Raw genomic sequence first — 19,752 nt, forward strand, 5'->3', positions numbered from 1 at the left:
TATAACACAAAGCAACACACACAAGCATATAATAAAATACTATGACATGTGGACGATGCGTGGCGCCAATAGCAAACCTGTCGGAGCCAGACCAAATGTACAATATATTACATTCCTGTGGTAAAACTTCTCGCGCAAATAAACCATCGGCACCGTTTTTTACAATTCACATTGCGCTTCAACGTATCTCGGGTTCACTAGTAAAAAAAGTTATACAAATGCTTCAAAAATATCCTTACACAACTAACGTAGTAACCACTATCAGACGTAAGTCTAGTGAAATGGAATTTTTTTTCACGGCAACGCAAGTAAGAGACCCAACACACCGGAGCGTGCAACGGAGACAGGAGGCGTCGAGTCGATTCGTGTTGAAAAACACCATTTAACATATACATATAAAGTTTAAATAATAACACGTAACATGTATCAATTAACAAAATTCAAATGTACAAAAGTAACGCAATTTTCATTAAAATACAATCAATCTATATAAATGATAATAATATAATCTTTGAAGCGAAACGAGGGAGACATAATGCAGTGGTCGCGCCCGTCGTTTCTAATAAATAGCTAACAGTAAGGCGGGCTCCAGGGTCCAACAGTAGGGCGCTGGCTCGCCTAAGTTGTTTGGACTAGTTTGTTCAAATCCATCCGTCTGGACATAATAAATGTATACTTATGTAGAAAGATATAATGGCAACAAACTTTACAAAAAAAATCTAAAACAATGACTAAAAGCAGTTCGCGACGAGGCCGGGGCCCGTCGCGACTTCAAAATGCACAATTTAATATTCACCGATACAGACACATACATAAGTTGTGAATAACTTCATCATAAAAAACTTGTCAAAAAACCTAACGCGCAATGAGGCGACCCCGTCCCGCGTGAGGAACGAGAGATGCGGATCGTCCGAACTGGTGCTAATATTTGATTAAATGACTTACGATCTAATCTTAATTTCATATAATCAGTTTAGATGATTAAGTTCGTCCTCAGTTCGTAAATTTACACAGTCGGTCGTGAAGTGATGATGTTTATTTACGGTTACACACAATCACAGATTTGTGCCGGGATCTTCGGTGTCACTTAGACGAGGTTGTACTCCTTGAGGTTGGACTGCAGGATTGTGTCTTTGACTGCGGCGAATACGAACCGAATGTTTTCAGTGTCTGCAATCAGATTACGAGGAAAACATTAAAACTTTTCGTCTAACAAACAATACGATTCAATACCTACACTAGTGTTATTTACTTTGACGATTTAAACAAATAATTGACGCTCAAAATTACTGCATTTTCAATCTAACTAATCAATCAAGTATTATAACGACTTATTACTTTTTTCAACTGAAGACGCTTTGTTAATATAACCTTTACATATCGGAATACTAAGCCATTTTTAATTAAATGTTAGTAAAATATATATTAAGTTAGTTATTAAATTATGTAAACAAATTAAAAAAATATACATAGTAATTAGTTAACAGAATACAAGAACACAAAAGCGAATATATATTCAATATAATATTAATTTTCGGTACCATGCAAATATACGAAAATATTTAAAAAAAAAATACACAATAACACATAAAACTATTTATAATAAGGTTAATGAAATGAAATAAAACAAATACAAAAATTAAAATATTTATTGCAAATAAACGACTACAACGTAATTACGCTAAATTAAATTCCTTAAGTGCTGTCTGCATTATTGTATCCTTTACGGCACAAAACACTAATTTGATGTTTTCAGTGTCTTTAAAAATTTCCAAAGCAGCATGCAAAAAATAAAAATAAATAGAAGTAAATAGTGGAAAGACGGTTAACGTGAAAATAAACACTAAAGCAAAATAAGGCATGCGACACATATCTGCTATTTCTTAAGCTCAACTTTATTATCATTCCATTTGTTTTTATTCTAATGTAAAAACTGCAAGCAAATGTAAAAATACTCATATATTTGTCTTGTATTTTTATATTAAAATGTTTCAAAAAATTATCGGAATGAATAAAATCAGCTTTCGAAACTCATGTTAATAGGTACCAATCGAAACGAAAAAATTACAAAGCATATTTTTAATATAAAAGCAGACGTGCTCATGGAACATCTAAAAATACATTAACATCTGTCTGCAAAGCGCACCGGCTTAAATCGAAGTGCTTACAGTCTGTTAAATCGAATACAAACTCTAGTTCTGTTTAAAATATATCGATCAATATCTTTCCGATGGAATTTTGATATGAAGATATTTTTTTTTTACTTTACAATCTTTACCCATTACAAACCATCTTATGTATTGTATATAGGTTGAAAATTTAAAACATCCCTTCTACGTCGAGTCTATTATTGTTCTATATTGTAACAATAGTTACCATGTAAAACAAACAAACAATCCAAAAAGCATTTGGATTAAAATAATTGGGTTTGGGATCTGTCTGAAATTAAATTGTACAGAAACACATAAATGTCTAAAAGAAACCACTAACAACCAAACTTATAACTAAATTGCACAACAATAGCAAAAAGCACCCAGAAAGCGTAAATCTAAAAAAATAAATGACAATTATCTGCCATAAAAAGCAAGCAAAGTAAGAAAATGATAACAGCACACAAAAAACCAAACGAAATACATACCTCATATCCTCTTATGTATATATTAGGGACTTAACAAACTATTATTATTTAGTAAAGTAATGCAATATCATAAAAGTATTTATTTAAAGAAAATTATATGTAAAAAATGCATTTTGTAACAAATAGGAGAAGAATAACAATGAATCTGTAATGTTGGAACATGGAACTAAAATATGCAGTAATTTTGAGTTGATTTCTCAACATCCTATCGTATTTATTTAATATTGTAGAACGAAAATATATATGTCGAACGATCGCTATTGAAAGCGATTTGCACTGTCTTCGAAAAAAAGGCAATTTAATACAAGTTTGATTCCTATCAATATTTATAGACTTAAATAAATTTTGATTGTTTTATTAGTGTATAAATAACCCTATTGCTTTTATATCAAGAAATCAAAACATGTTTATATTGAGATAAGATATATTGTTATTGATGCTAATTTGTATGCACTAACACATTATTATAAATATTAGGTCTCGCTTAAGTGTGCTCCGTGACGAACACAAAACCTTTTTAGTTTTGTTTATTAGTAAAAGTTTCTGACAGGAGTAAAATATATTGCAATTAAATGTGAAGCTGAAAGTAGTTGTCAAAAAAATAAATGTTAACACAATATATTTTTGTTTTAAATTAACTTTATTGACCGTCCAAAATCATCAAACCATCAAGGAAGTAGATTTAAATCGTCGATTTAATAAATTTATTAGCAATATACATATATAATCGATTGGCAGGGGATGTTAAATAAACAGCTTGCCCTCACTGGTCGAGTTCTAAATTCTTTGTGGTATTCAATTTAGACTCACAAAAAAGTTGCGTCTAGAATATTGTTACAGTTGTTATTGGAACTTTCCACGTTAAATTAAATACATAGTACAAGTTCAATTAAATGTTGTAATATTATACAAAAAAGCTAAGGTTTGTTTATACCCCTCATGCCATCGGAATATACATATATTTTTTTCCCTAAACAAAGTCTTGCTTCTATAATTTCCATGATGAATAAGATAATTCGCCGCATCATAATTACAAACATATATATGAATATCATTCGTTCGGGATGTCTCTTTTTAATGTAATACGTTGGCGGACGAGCATATGGGCCACCTGATGGTAAGTGGTCACCAACCTTGGGAACTAAGCTGTTATGTCCTTTGTGCCTGTAGTTACACTGGCTCACTCACCCTTCAGACCGGAACACAACAATACTGAGTACTGTTTTTTGGCGGTAGAATATGGGTGGTACCTACCCAGACGGGCTTGCACAAAGCCCTACGACCAAGTCTGTGTGTAGAGTACTCACCGGTCGCACAAGTGAAGTGCGAGTAGATGATCTTCTCAGCATCGGGGTTTAGGTCGACGAACATTCGTAGGATGAACTCGCGTGCGGTGCTTGCGTCGCGTTGCGGACCTAAGTTCCATAACTAGCTGTACTAAATCGCACTCGCACGCCGATACTTCCCATTGGTTGAAATACTTTCAGAATCATTTTAAGAATTGAACCAACCAATGAAAAGTATTTATTTGTGTTTTAGCGTTTCAATGTTTAGGGCGCACTCGCACGCCGACACTTCCCATTGGTTGAAATACTTTCAGAATCATTTTAAGAATTGAACCAACCAATGAAAAGTATTTATTTGTGTTTTAGCGTTTCAATGTTTAGGGCGCACTCGCACGCCGACACTTCCCATTGGTTGAAATACTTTCAGAATCATTTTAAGAATTGAACCAACCAATGAAAAGTATTTATTTGTGTTTTAGCGTTTCAATGTTTAGGGCGCACTCGCACGCCGATACTTCCCATTGGTTGAAACACTTTCAGAATCATTTTAAGAATTGAACCAACCAATGAAAAATATTCATTTGTGTTTTAGCGTTTTACTGTTTAGCTTAGTCTACCATCACATAAAATTCTTAGCTTACGAAACACGTGCAATTCGAAGACGATTACATTCACTACAATACGTAATCATTCTTCAAATCGTTTATTTTAATATCTAGCGCATTTTGTATGTCAACCTGTGGCTGTCGTAAAATGCGAATAGCACTGTCTATCCGGATCCGGATTTTCCTTAAGATACTTCTGAAGTATATATTCCCGGGCTGGAACCGGATCGCATTTCGGTCCTATTGGAAATCAATGGAAAATAAATGTTTTGTCACATTACTTTATAATGACGGTTTCTCACCCGTGCTTTTGCTGGTACAAAAAGTGATACATACAATCTTATGTGACCCTTGCAGCCCATTATTTATCTGCAGAATTACTTAATCCATTGTTACGCGACTAAGAAGATCCAATGAACTACATAAACATACACTAAAATATATCGTTTTCTGCTATCAGTATTTTCCAGCTAATGTTAGTAAGAAAGTAGAGATAGCAGAAAACGAATTTCAGTTAAACCTAATTTTGATTATATAAATGTAGTTTGTGGGACATACCGTCGTACTCCGGGAAGTAGTCTACAAGATGCGAGTACATGATCTTTTCTTCGAGCAAATCCTTTTTGTTAAGAAACAGGATGACCGACGAATGCTGGAACCATGGATACGTGATGATCGTCTTAAACAACGCCTTTGATTCTTCCATTCGATTCTGTAAGTTTAAATATACTACGTTATTCGATTTACATATTTAGTTTACCTTACCCTTATAATAATAATAGCTTTTTACTCCTAAGGTTGTCTGTAAGTGATCACTAATATTGATAAGACCGCCTTTGCATACTAATGTTTTCTCTTGTCAATTTCTTTTACTTATTGTCAACTTTACGTGTGTGCAATAAAGAAGTTTAGCTATCTATCTAATAATTATTCAAGTCCGTAACGAAGACCATTCTCATAAAGAACAGTTAATTACACAGAACTATAGTGTAGGCGTAAATACTTTCTCTCTTGCATCACAGGGTTCAAAGAGTTCAGACACGAACGGAAACAATGGATTTATGTGCTTTCCAAAACACTTTAAAAAATACTTAAATTTGTATTGGACCGAGACGGGGCTTAAAGCTAAATCAGGACCTATTGGCCTATAGTGAGTATGTAAGAGTGAGCCAAAAAACCAACAAAGTAGAGTTATCAGCTTATGAAAGCAGACGAATTAATAGTTACGACACCTGATATTGGTCTATGTGCTTCAACTATGAGATACAATATGTCCTGTGCATGTAATTGCTCAAGCCTTTTCAGTAATCTAAACGTACTATAAAAACTCGCTCGAACCGGTCTGGACAATGCTCTACTACAGCCAAGGACGGGCCTTAGCTGTAGTAGAGCATTTTCCAGCAAGTAGCAATTTTCTATCCATGCATATTCGCAAGGAATTATGTCCATTAACCTATTACTAAAACTGGATATTCAATCTCTATGTTTAACTAAAACTTAGAAGTGTTTAAATTCGTCTATTATATAAGTGATTAAAACAATAATTAGTAATGAGCTTACCTCGTTTTCAGATTCGAATAAAATTTGATCATATTCACTAAGAGCTACTAAGAATATGATAGATGTGACGTTCTCAAAACAATGGATCCACTTCCTTCTCTCGGATCTCTGTCCTCCGACATCCACCATTCTGTTTCACATAACACATATATTAGGACTAAGAAATACAATTATAATAATATAATACAATGTATATATGCCATATAAATAAATAAGTCGCAATATTTAATTGTGTAAATCGACACACTATATATAGTGATATTTTAATAATAATAATACACAATATATATGAAATATGTATAATTAGTTAGTACTTATTTTATTTGAATATTTTTTAAACTTATCCATCTTAATATTTGCAAAATTACACGATGTATACAAAATGTATCATGTAAATTGTACGTTATTGAACATGATACATGTTTATACAACGGATACAAAAAAAAACAAACACATACACAGATACAAAACACACCATAAAAATTAAAAAACAACTTCATAAAGAAATTTTCTATTCTAGCACTATTATAAACATGCAATTTTAACAAAGCCTAAAAAAGCATTAAGAACTCTTTAAATAGCTTAATATATTGGTGCAGTTTAATGTTGTTTATGAAAAAAAAAAGGTAGAGGTTCTATTTAAGCATAGTAATAATCTGTGGGCGTGTGCTTTTATATTTCTGTTAGTAAATATTAGTATTAAAGATAATCGAATTAAGTCGATCGTTTAATTAATTTAATTTAAATATTTTAAGTAAAGTAAATAATGATGATTTATAAAAGATACTTCAAGATATATTCAAAGATATTTTTATCATTCAAATATATATTTATTTTTATATATAACTTACTATTTCTGTTCAGTTATGTATTTATTATATTTGAATAACTACCTAATAGGTAACATCGACGATTTTCCTTTGCAACATTGAAGACATCCCGCACCGGAATCTTTGAAGAGCCAGTGACTAATGAAACCATGAAAGTGCACGATAAGTAGTTTAATTCAATTACAAAAATGATAAAAACCATATAGAATTTCCCAAAGTCTTAGACATATTACATTTGTTTTAAATAAAAAGAAGTATTCATTTATTTGTATGTAATTTAGATGCATGACTCAGGTTTCAGGACTTCAGCTTTTTTATTTGGGTACACGTTTCGAAACGTATTCGGCAAATATTCCCAATTGGTGTCCAGCTAATAAGTTCCTCGCGGGACATACCATCATGATGTCAACGTAACAAAACAATAAACATACCAGTCGTTGATATTATAAATACTCATTCTTTCAAGCAACTAACACTGAGTCAAGAATCTATTGTATTAGAAATTATGAGTATTTGTTTTGGTTATATTAATCATAATTTCATTCATTATACATTTTTCCTGTAAAAAAAAAAGTGCACTTTTACTATTAATGTCTTGGGGATTCAATTTATTTGGAGGCGACATTATCATTCGAACGAAACGTTCAAACTTATTGCGCACACAAGTAGACAATCTTGTTAAAACCTTCATAATCGAATTCTATAGAGGTCTTATAGACAATATTTTCAAAGTCTGATCTTTAAACAAATCTTCCCACGATGTTTTCCTATAGACACAAACGATATAAGAATTATAAACGAAAAAAAAAAACAGATAAGAAATCAATGGTATTTTTTCAACTTCAGCCTTCGATCTTCGATATATATCCACGTGGTGCTGCCATCTCATCTATAAAATGAAGTCGCTTACGATAAACTTTTAGGAAAAATAGGGATATAAATTATCAGAAGACAGAGTCAATTTTCTAATGTTGGAATACGTTATTCTTTTGTCTATTGAATTAACATTTAAATGCATATTCCAACTAAAAAAGGGCAAAAGAAAAAATAAACAAAATTTGATATCGAATTTACGCGATATCATTGGTAATCCACAGTGGATTTTACGAACGGACGGAAAAATAATTCGCTTTGAACGTCGACGAAGCGGTTGTCGGAACTTTAGAAGTAAATTTTAATTTACCATGTCATATAGCTGAGCTATTAGCAAATCTAAGATTTATTTTACCTTATTCTTTTTTTGGTATAGACTATATGTTGCACTAAGTTACCATTATCTATTTCTCTGCTAGAACACGTGGAAACGAGTTATATTTTAAATAAATGTAGGTATTTAAGCTTTCAAATTATGTAAGTAACTTTGTTTACAGTTTTCGTTAATACTAATAAGAGGTTACATTTATAATAACTTCGAAATTATATTTTATTTTAAAATTCTTGTTTTATTTTTTTTATATATTTTACTTGTTGTTTTTACATTCCATTGTACGTTTTAATGCAAGTTTTAATTTTTTAATACATCTAAGACTTTAAGACGTAATCCTTTGGTTTTAATACGTGAAAAAAAGTTAAAAACGTAAGTTATTTAAAAGAAAGAAGATGTTAGTAACAGAAGCAATACTAAATATAAGTTTAATTATTTTATTTTAATTCTTCTGCGTAACATATGTTTTAAGATTTAGTCACATAGCTCAGCAAATATTATTTTTTTTTTTATGTTTTCGTCCCATTTAATATTTATTATTGATATTGTCGCAAAAATTGGATAACAAACGATTATTTCACATTATATTATAATGTTTTAATTAGTGATTATTATTATCCGCATAGAGTTTTCTATCTATATGTGGTATTGTTATCTGTGATACACGATGCATATATAAATTGTGTTTATGTCAAAATAAAAATAGTTCAAGAAGAAAAAAAATGTTGATTAATAACAACGCATAACATTCTGTTTTTATTAGTAGTATTAACAAGCTAAGCCATTCATTTTACTTCAGGAAAAGTGAGTTAGATCGAAACTGATTCACCGTGTGAAAACTGCCACCTCTCTCAATAGACATTGGAATGTAAGTCTGTTACTAACAATGGCAATTGTGGCAGAGTTTTTATATATCTAGTGTCTGGAATTACACTCGCTCACCCACGTTTTACAATACGAATACGATGCATTGTAGCTAGTTAGCTAGTGCCTTGACAGATTGGGCACTATTCATACAATTCAGTAGTAAAATAAATGCAAACACACACACGCACGCAATACACACATTCAATAATACTATTTGAATTTCGAATGCAAGGAGCGTAAATATATCGGTTTTTAAATGCTAATAACTGGCACAAAAAAATCATAAATCACTACGATTTGTAACAAAATATAATACCATGACCAAAAAATACAAACATACTCACGTCCTCATATACCATGTTATTCTGATAATATGAATGTTTAAAAAGCAGAACTAACTACAAATCCGAAATGATCCAATCATATATTATAGCGTGTGCGTTTAACAATGAGTTAATAAAAATCAAAACCCAAAATGTAAGACCTAATCCAAACCAATAAAAAAAAAAACCTTCAACCTGCATTCGAATTAGTGCAGAGGTTTTACTTGGGAAAATCAGTGGTGAAGTTAGGGAATGGTCCTAGCGTTGCTAAGGGTTGTGACGTCATCGCGACATACCTAAATATGATTCCATCAAGATCGAAAGGATACTCAAGAATGCCCGTAGTGGGCTGTCGTGCTCGTAGAATGTCCTGCTCAGTCGGTAGGTAGTCGGCACTCTCAATTCTTGCCAAATCACTTAAATAACTGCAAATTCATGCAACCTATTGCATCCATACGAAATTTTGAGAACTTCTTTGCTTATAAAATTATGATGCGAATTGTTTTCAGAGCCATTACTACCCATTAATGCTCTATTGTATTATGATTTTGGGTACGAAATTATCAAAAAAATGACTTTAGAAAATTCTTAGAAGATTACGGAGGTTATATTATCTGTAACGAGATCAAATAACGACAAAAGCTAGGCGACCTCCAGGTGCGACTCGAAGGTAATTCGACCACGCGAGTTGCGGTAAGGAGGCTATATCAATGTACACAGCGGAAGAGAACGGTACGAGAATCGAGAAAACAATTCGCACCACACACAAAGCCCTGCAAAAAAAATGCACAAATAACACAAATGTACCCAACGAAATGTAAACATGCAAGACCCCAATGACATAGAAACATGCAGTTTATAGGCGAGGCATGCACAATTTGAACATTCTTTAGACTCGTTTACCTAAATCTTATCTCTTCCAAGTCAAACGGATACTCAATGATACCCGTTGTGGGCACTCTCACGCGCAGAATGTCTTGTTCGGTCGGTAAGTAATTTGGTGCCGCGACGCGGTCTATCTCCTGCAAATAGCTATGGGAAATTCTTTCTTTCAATTTCCATCAAATTTCACCCAAATACAATTACATTAAATATGTAATCCTCTAGTCTTTCTCAACAGTCGCGAGTTCGATTTTGTCCCAGTATACATTTATATATAAACCGTTTTTAATACGATTGTAAATAAATGTGGGAATATGTCACATAGATAAACAATAATTAATAAATTAAAAAAAAATACTTTCATAGTATACAAATAATATGCTCCCGGTATAGATTATGAAAAATATGCGATTTTTTCCATAGCTGACTTTAACTTTAATAGTAAATTGGTATATTTGTACCATAGGCATATAAATGCCGCTATATTAGTTTCAATGACTTTTTTAATCTGCAATTAAATATACTTTTTTTTGTGACCTTGGACAGTTCTAACTGTTTAATTTTAAAATAAAATAAATTATTAATACTTAATTTTAAGTGTGAAATTAATTTGTTTCAAACATTTTATATAAATATAATACTGGTATGACAAATCTGTAGATGATATTAATTCGTATATAATTTTTTTTATGCAATCATTGAGAACATTAATTTAAAGACAAATAATGTTTAATAGTAGCGGCAAATGCCTTATTATTATGTAAAGAAATCTTTAAATATGGCGAATTTCACACACAATAAAGATGGTCGTAGGTATATAATAACTACAAATTAGATACAAATTATAATTTTGTATGTATTTCCTGGTAATGCTCTCATCCTAAATAATCATTACTCTGCTGATAAAAAATACCCAAACAGAGACAATGAATTACATAACAGATTAAATACTGACTGTATGTAACTGAAAAATAAAAAAAGGTTTTACGGTCTAGGAAATATTCACTATCTGACAATTAATACTCAATTCTACTTACTATTTCGCTGAATCAGTGAGTTGGTACTCTCGCCTGCGATCGTAGCACTCTTGTATACCCGAATCAGCCCATAGGCCCTTTATAGCCTCAACGTAGGGACTTTCGAATGTTGTAACGCTTTCGTAGTCGATTGATGATATCAACTCCGCTTTTTCCTGGAAAAATTTAACGCTATTGTTAATATTACGTTTTAAAATATATGTAGGTAAATGTTTGGAATTAGTTTCATTAGATTATTGTAATTAAGTAGCTCTTTTTTCTCTGTATTAATAATACTTTATTAATGATTAAATTAAGCGTATCTAAATTTTATAGCAATAAAATACTTAGATAAGTTACATTTAAAAAAAGTAGTTAATATGATATATTCATATCTGTCCGTAGTTTTATATGTAATTTAGTTTGAGGACTAATCGCTCGCCAGCTACCGGCGGGCATCCTATACGTTGAGCTAGTCAAAAAGCTAATTTGTAAATGACAAAGGCTTTCGATTAAGGACCGGAATTTGTAGCTTCAACTACACTACTTTAGGTCATATAATCAAGAAATTCTTTTGCAAAACGCTTTAGATTAATGAATTTCATAAAAGTTGAGTCTTAGATATTCATTTATATATTCGAAATTATATATAGTAATTTTTGTATTAACATATGAAATGATTTCTAACAATTATATTCTAATAAACAGATATGTTATACCCATACTAAACAACAGAAAAAAGTGTGGACCGTTTATTTTACATTTAGTTACAAGTAAAAAGGATAGCTTGACAAAAACAATAAGTAAAAGGGATAACTAGATGTTTTAATTAAGCAAAACGTATTACTACATAATTTTGATGTATTATAACGTATTACTAGCATAATTATGATGAAAACAACTAAAGGCAAACGTCCCTATTAGGACGTTTTCTAGTCTTCACTATTTGAGCGTTAATGACATATCCGTTTACTAGAACATCATTGATTTCTAATTGATGTTCCCAAAATATTTACCTCATTGGACGAATTTCCATATTGTATTTTGAGTAGATCCATAGCGCGTATCATACTCTGCATCGCCATGAAGATGTTCTGGTACACGAGCTTGATGAAGCCGCGTTTGTCGTCGTCGCTGTAGCCCGACCCGTGAATGATTCTCATCTGCTTGATGAATGTTGATTTGCCGGACTCACCAGTGCCTTTGAATAGTACATACATCTATTTATTTTTAATTTTAAATCGGTAGTCATACCGGCCACCTTATAACTTTCTTGGTGGTAGGGCTTTGTGCAAGCCCGTCTGGGTAGGTACCACTTACTCATCAGTTATTCTACCGCCAAACAACAGTACTCAGTATTGTTGTGTTCCGGTCTGAACGGTGAGTGAGCCAGTGTAACTACAGGCACAAGGGACATAACATCTTAGTTCCCAAGGTTGGTGGCACATTGACGATGTAAGGAATAGTTAATAATTCTTACAGCGTTAATGTCTATGAGCGATGGTGACCACTCACCATCAGGTGGCCCATATGCTCGTCCGCCAACCTATACCATATAAAAAAAAAAAAACTACTATATGGTAACTGGTCACTACCGGTCATAGACAGATTAACTGGTACTGATATAGGTTATATCGCCCATGCCCCAACAACCTTGAGAACTAAGAATTTACAGGGATTGTACTTTTAATAGCAAATTCACTCAACCTTTGAACTGGAACACAACAATACCAAGTAAATCTGTCCAGTGGTGAAGCATACAGGTCAAGTTAGTAGTTTTGGCAGTAGTTTAGTACATCCTAGTCAAGTTTTACACAGAAGTTAGGAAATGTTAACTATTGCTATTTGTACTGTTACATATGAATGTGTTCGAATAAACTTTATAAAATTATTAAGATTTTTTTTTTCAATTCTACCCATGTTTCAAGAACTTGGTCTTTCAAACAAGACAATGGTATAGTTCTTGTGAATAATCTTAGTATGAATGTCTATACTCTGCAATTGCAACAAATATCAGAAGTATATGAATCATTGAACGACTAAAGTATAGTAAATAATCTATAAATATGTATTAATATTGATGTCTTTTAGACATTGCAGTATCCATAAATCAGATTTATTAAATTAATTATAATAAGTTAAAAAGCTATATGTAACTTTCACATAAATAGAGATGGACATTAAAAATAGGGCATATTTCCTAACAATAAAATACACACACATAAGGTATTTTTAACTATCGGAATGCCACAATTGTGAAAAGGGTTTAAAAAGTTAATGCATATATATTGTGTGTATAATTTGGTTAACGCTTTATTTATATGACAGATAAAAATTTTGGTTTTAGATAACAATAATCAATTCTTTATCTGTTTCGTAATTATGATAATTTATAAAATAACAATTCTTATAATTTTCTTCACTAATTAAGCAACTATTATGATTTTGTAATAATATTTAAGATACTTCTGATAAATCATAATACAATCCAAATTAATTCACAACAGATTAAAAAGTTAAGATCAGTGTTAATACTAAATACTACTACACCATACTAAAAAGTTGTATTTATTTGATTCTTTCGATTTTCGATATACCTAACAGTGGCAATATGAATAACAAATAAAATAAAAGAAATAATAAATTTCCATAAGATTTTACAATTAGTTAACCATAACTTATATTTCTTTAATTTCAAATATCTTTGAATAGATAAAATATAGTACTTAATACTCATTATAACCTTTATATAGCATTAAAACACTAATACAATTATTATTGGAATAAAATGATGTGATTTTTTTTATATTTTAATATTGATTGTAATTGCTGATTTTTATGTTGGTTTATGTGGACACCATTGATCAATAGTAATATGTTTACATGATTGTATTAATTTTCCAAAAAAATTATGAGATGCGTTAATACTGTATCTATTGTTCGATGTAAATGTGAATAAATAAAATTTGCAGTTGGAATGACACTAATTCCAAATTTCAATATGGTCATATTTATTACATTATCAACTTAATATTTAAAACTTTACTATGGGAACAAAAAGCAATCATAATGAAAATATGTGTCATGTCTATTCATTGTATGGCCTTATTAACTTATTATTAACCACAAACATATTAAGGCTCTACTTAATATGATATATGTGTGTATATATTATAAATATTAAGTTATGATTTCAAACTCAAACACATATTACTTTATTCAACGTAGAAAAGCATTACACTTTCATATTGATGGTCAAATTAAACACTACCACTGGTTCGGAAAAGGATTATAGATATTTGTAAATTTTTACGTACAGTTGAAAATATTAACAATTGCCAATATAATAAAGCATGACATTAGATGTTTCAAACTAAGATTTATAAATACCAAATTAACATATTCCTTTCTATCCCCCTTGAAAAACAGTAGACATTATTTAAACACACATTTTATTCACTGTATATTATAAAAATAGAATATGCATATACATATATTTTATTTTTAGTTAGTTATAGTTTCCTTCCTCAACCAAATTTGGTCATGACTATTATTAATATCTTTTACTTGTCATATTTCAAAATAGGAATTCTCTATAATAACATACAACCATTTTAATTTTTTGTATTGATTACAGGTGTTGTTATGATAAAAATAGTTAAATTTAAGAAATTTACTTTGTAATATAAAATTTGGTCTTTTTCAGTGTTTCTAATTTTTCTCTCTTTGATATACTAGTCTTGGATTATCAAACCTATCCAAGTAGGATTATGATCGCTAAAAGGCTATTTATACAATTTTTTTTGTTTAACTTGAAATTACAGCATACAGAAGTTATGGTTTTATGCCATAACCATTTTTTATTTTGTTTTACTCTTTAATGCATGGAATATAATTTTACAGATTCATTGAAACCACTACCTACATTATTTATATATTTATTTTATATTATTATATGTATTACTATTAGTGTTTTTTGAAAATACTATGAATTTATAAATTTATAATGATTTAATAGTGACACAGACACAGTCTCCATGTAAACATGGTATTTAATTAACTACAATTTGATGTGTTGTATTTACCCATTACTCAAAAGTGTGTTTTCCTTTAACTATTTTTATTTAATTGATTTTTTACGTTTGATATACATTTTATTAAGTTTTTTCATTATATTAAAGAGCTGATACAAATACAGGGTCTGTGTAAAAATACATGTGTTTTTTATTTTAAACATTATTTAACTAAACTGTATAAAAAGGTTAATTTTAATTTTATGTAGTCTTTACCATTATATTAATCTATTAACATAATTTTTTTTTGATGACTTAAAAAATGTCTTGTAATTATTATGAATTATAAAATGCTTAATTGAAATTTTTTAATGCGATATTTTTTCAAACAAAGTTACAGACCTAAATGAAATTAGAATAAATTTTAGGTATAGGCTATTTCATATGTTAGTGATAATTTGAAAATAATGATGAATAGAATGTTTAAAATGGTAATATCAATCACAAATTTTGTTTTGTAGGTAATGTCATGAATTAATGGCATATAAAACAAAGGTCTAAGCATAAAGCTATGATGTAAACATATAACATTATATACTTATGAAAGTATAGAGTACCATTTTAATTATATTAGGTAAATAGGATTTTGCCAATCATGATTGTAATGCTTTAATAACTTTGTTTTTTTTTTTCATATTTGGCAAAGGTAGAAATTGTATTATTAGTTAATTAACACCAACTCACTGATACAAAATAGAATAATATGTTATTTATAGATATTTTATAATATCATAATTAGGTCTAGAAAAAGTCTATATATAAAAGAAATCCCATATATTTGGGCAGTATATTCTAATTTTAAAGATTATTCATATGCACATATATACTTGATATACTTAATAAGATTCTATTAGTGGTTTTATTATGTTCATATTATTTTAAAATAGCAATTTCTAATTGAAATATAATTTTGAAGTTTAACACTTATTATTGCTGAAATCATAATAAGAAAAGTAATAAATATTGTTTGAGTATGATAAATGACTTAAATCATAAAAAAATAATATGTATTGAGATATTTACCAAGCAGGAGCAATTTAAGTTCTCTTCTTGCATCGCGTTTATCCTTTCGGAGTTGCCGCTCTATTTCTTGATTGATTCTTTTTTGTTCTTTTGCTTCTTCCGACATGCAGCACTCCATGTTTCTTCAGGGCGGAGGGCCGCAGACCGTCCTCGCGCGCGGATCCCTATCCTTTCGGCAGGCCTATCAACCGAGGCACACCACTCCTAAAAATTATATATCATTACACGCACAGCATCACGAAACTTGTCCGCCACAACGTTCACAAAACCACACACTCGACGGCACGTGAACAATCATCCGATCTAAAATCTAATATATCCTAAAACCGACAATCCGGTCACTGGGTGTGGTGACTTATGATCAGTCATATACATATACGCTTCTGTCAACTGCCGACATAAACACTTCGAAATCCGTTTATATACGAGCGTCGAACCTTGTGAAGCGATCGTATAATCTCATTAATGTAACTAGATTCAAGAAACCTATGGCTATTTCCCGCACGTGTGTAATAATATAATTAATAATGTGAGCAAACAGCGAATTGATGATACCTAGGCAATCTACTGATAACTAGAACGGCCTATGTCTAGGTTACGATACGATTTATCATGGCTCTCTGTTTGAGATAAAACACTTTTTAAAGGCATTTACTTTCGCTTTACGTACCCGAGTATATATCCATAGGGCACGATCAAATCTTTCACTTCAAATTATTGCACTAACCACGATTTTATTCACTCGAGTCATACAACGTCCGCCTCTCTCAATATGGCGCTGGGAGATTTTAGGCGAAGTATCTACTGCGCGTGCGTCGTGCCAGTATCAGCAAATAAAAAATAGTGAACCGTAATTCGATCAAGCTATGCAAAAGTTGAGAAAAGAAAAATTAAATTCTTTCTGGTGGAATTCTTTAGTCGAATATATAAATAGGATTTTTAATTTTCATGCTCATCAAATTTTAATGACAGTCATCCATCTGTCAAGGAACTCAATTGTCATTCAATATTTCAATCACAATCAAACCTATGTATGTACGTTTTCTAAGCTACGCTGTCGTTTATTGTTTTATAAATCACTAGACACATAACTAGGTGATTTACTAATTCATGTTGGTATCATCTACTTGAGCTATATTAACTTAATTTATTTGTGTTGAGAATTGACACAAATCAGTATGTAAGGTAATAAGTGTAATTTTTGGGCCTGTATATTATAAAGTTCATTTTGCATTGTTTTTTTTTATAAAAAAATATATTTTGTTTACCTCAAAACATAGTCTTTTAAATATTTTTATATTTTTTTTATTAAAATAATTGCAAAATTACATTTTTAGCCTATGGCAGTATTATTTTGCTGTCAACATAATGAGCTGCCACAACATGGCTACTCTACCAACTCAGTCACCAGTTTTCGATTATAATTTTGCTAACATAAAACAATATAAGCCTACGTTTAGTTTTCATAAAGAGGTGTTTAAATTTATAATTTCGGTATTTTTTTAGTACAGTTAGATTTAACTAATGACTTTTATTCCTTATAAACTAGTTACCACGTAATATAATAAGTTCCGTAATCATTTTAAATGTTTTAAATATCTAATGCAATATTTTGTCTAAATTATTTTTCATGATTTCATGTTTGAAGTATTATATAATATTTAATGTGAAATAACAATATTATAACAGTTTTTTTTTACATACAACCATTTATTTCAAATGCAGCCAGCGCAATTATGTATAAAAATATTGTATTAGCAAAAATATTTCCTTGAATATTTAACTTTATACACAAGATGGCATTGTTTAATTGTAAAATATAAAAAAAAAATTTAAATTTAATTTTAGTATGAAATAAAAACAAATCTTCACAAAAAAAAAATGTAAATTATGAGCTTTTTGAGCTTATAAATATACATAAATGATTTTTAGCATCTGATACATAATACATCATACACAGTATAAACGCACATGTTTCATTTGGATTTTACTCCATCACTAAGGTTCTCTAAGGTCGAGGGAGGTTTTATTCTAAATTAAACTTACCACAAAACAATAATAGGACTATTTAGGATATACTTAGTAGGTGCACTTAGAGAAACTTACCTAATTTTTTTATTTATTTGCCTTAACTTAATACACTATGCTCGAAAATATTTTCGTGATAGTAAATATTTATTTTTAATTTTGAAGATACATGATGTTGCTTATTGTCATACTTCATGCTTGTGACTGGGAAACCTTTTGATTTAAACTTTGTTATATATGTAACATAATACGTCAGTGGATTTAAGTAATAGAGTATCTATTTCAGAAGCTATATAAGTGTGGCCAAGGTACTGAGAACTCTCGCAATGTCGCATGCTCGTCCTAGACCAAGATTAACCTTGCATTATGGTTATTGGCGAAAAACGACCGTGTCAAGGTCGATTTCGTACAATATATTTTTGTACACAATTTAAATTTATATTCTTTGTTATTAACTGATTTTGTAGTAAGTACATGGAAGAGTTTCAGTTAAATTGAAAGCATTTTTAGATTTATTTTTTACATATTTAAGTATCACTTGTCATCTACACTAAAAAGTTTAAGTGTGTTAAACCACAAACTATAGGTATCAATAATTCAATACCATAATTTATGTTCCTAATTAACAGTATTAGATATTTATTCAAAGTTGCCATTAAATAAACAAAAGATAAACATATTTTTTTAGTTCTAATTTATTTCTTCACATCATCACCAGTAATTAATTAATTAGGATAATTAACAAAATGTATATAATTTATTCCATTGTACACAGGAACTTTCTTTGTTGTATTGTTCATAATATATCTGTATGTACCTAATATAATTTAATGGATAGTTAACGTAATACAATTACCAGTAATCCATTTATTTGAGCTAAATCGAAATGCAGTATATTTGTATTAAGCCATCAGTGGGTATAGTTAGTACATTAGCAAATAAACAACAACTCTTAAAGATAGAATTTAATTTCAGTAGTCATATAATTACCATGCCCAATTGACAGGCAGTAAATCTATCAATGCTTCTATCTACACTTTACATCAATCTATCTACACAACAACAACAACAACAACAGCCTGTAAATTCCCACTGCTGGGCTAAAGGCCTCCTCTCCCTTTGAGGAGAAGGTTTGGAACATATTCCACCACGCTGTTCCAATGCGGGTTGGTGGAAAACAACAGTGTCAACTATGGTCTATCTACACGGGGTAATCTTACTTCTTAGGCATAGTACAATCGCCAGGGCGCAAGCAGTTTTCGGACGATCTCCCCTCCCCGCAAAAAAAAATAAAAAATTACTAAATAAAACTTTTGGGATAGTACTCTGTACTCTGGATTAAGATAGAACTGGCATCTCGTAAATCATTTGTTCGTATAGTGATTAATCTAATATATGGTAAATGCGACAATAAATC

The 19,752-nt window shown here is 30.4% G+C and overlaps 1 protein-coding gene across 13 annotated transcripts; it reads right to left on the reverse strand.

Annotated features, from left to right (window-relative positions):
- Positions 1-6: 6 nt before the first annotated feature.
- LOC124532270 (guanine nucleotide-binding protein G(q) subunit alpha) lies at positions 7-18,543 on the reverse strand. Of its 13 annotated transcripts, none has more exons than XM_047107068.1 (10): positions 16,978-17,296; positions 16,308-16,511; positions 12,228-12,412; positions 11,233-11,387; positions 10,217-10,345; positions 9,610-9,738; positions 6,090-6,219; positions 5,088-5,241; positions 3,946-4,053; positions 7-1,170 (listed from the first exon to the last, which is right to left on the reverse strand). In XM_047107068.1, exons 2-10 carry the CDS (start codon positions 16,423-16,425, stop codon positions 1,088-1,090), a joined length of 1,191 nt encoding a protein of 396 aa, XP_046963024.1. In that variant the 5' UTR covers positions 16,426-16,511; positions 16,978-17,296; the 3' UTR covers positions 7-1,087. The 13 variants fall into 13 exon arrangements, with proteins under 13 accessions (XP_046963024.1, XP_046963032.1, XP_046963031.1 ...); XM_047107067.1 differs by lacking the exons at positions 7-1,170; positions 3,946-4,053; positions 16,978-17,296 and adding exons at positions 1,632-1,777; positions 4,662-4,769; positions 18,414-18,543; XM_047107072.1 differs by lacking the exons at positions 7-1,170; positions 3,946-4,053; positions 9,610-9,738 and adding exons at positions 1,632-1,777; positions 4,662-4,769; positions 6,983-7,057 and having other exon boundaries at positions 16,978-17,298.
- Positions 18,544-19,752: the final 1,209 nt, after the last annotated feature.

The sequence above is a fragment of the Vanessa cardui genome, chromosome 9 (genome assembly GCF_905220365.1).
Source record: "Vanessa cardui chromosome 9, ilVanCard2.1, whole genome shotgun sequence".
In the NCBI taxonomy this organism is placed as follows: domain Eukaryota; kingdom Metazoa; phylum Arthropoda; class Insecta; order Lepidoptera; family Nymphalidae; genus Vanessa; species Vanessa cardui.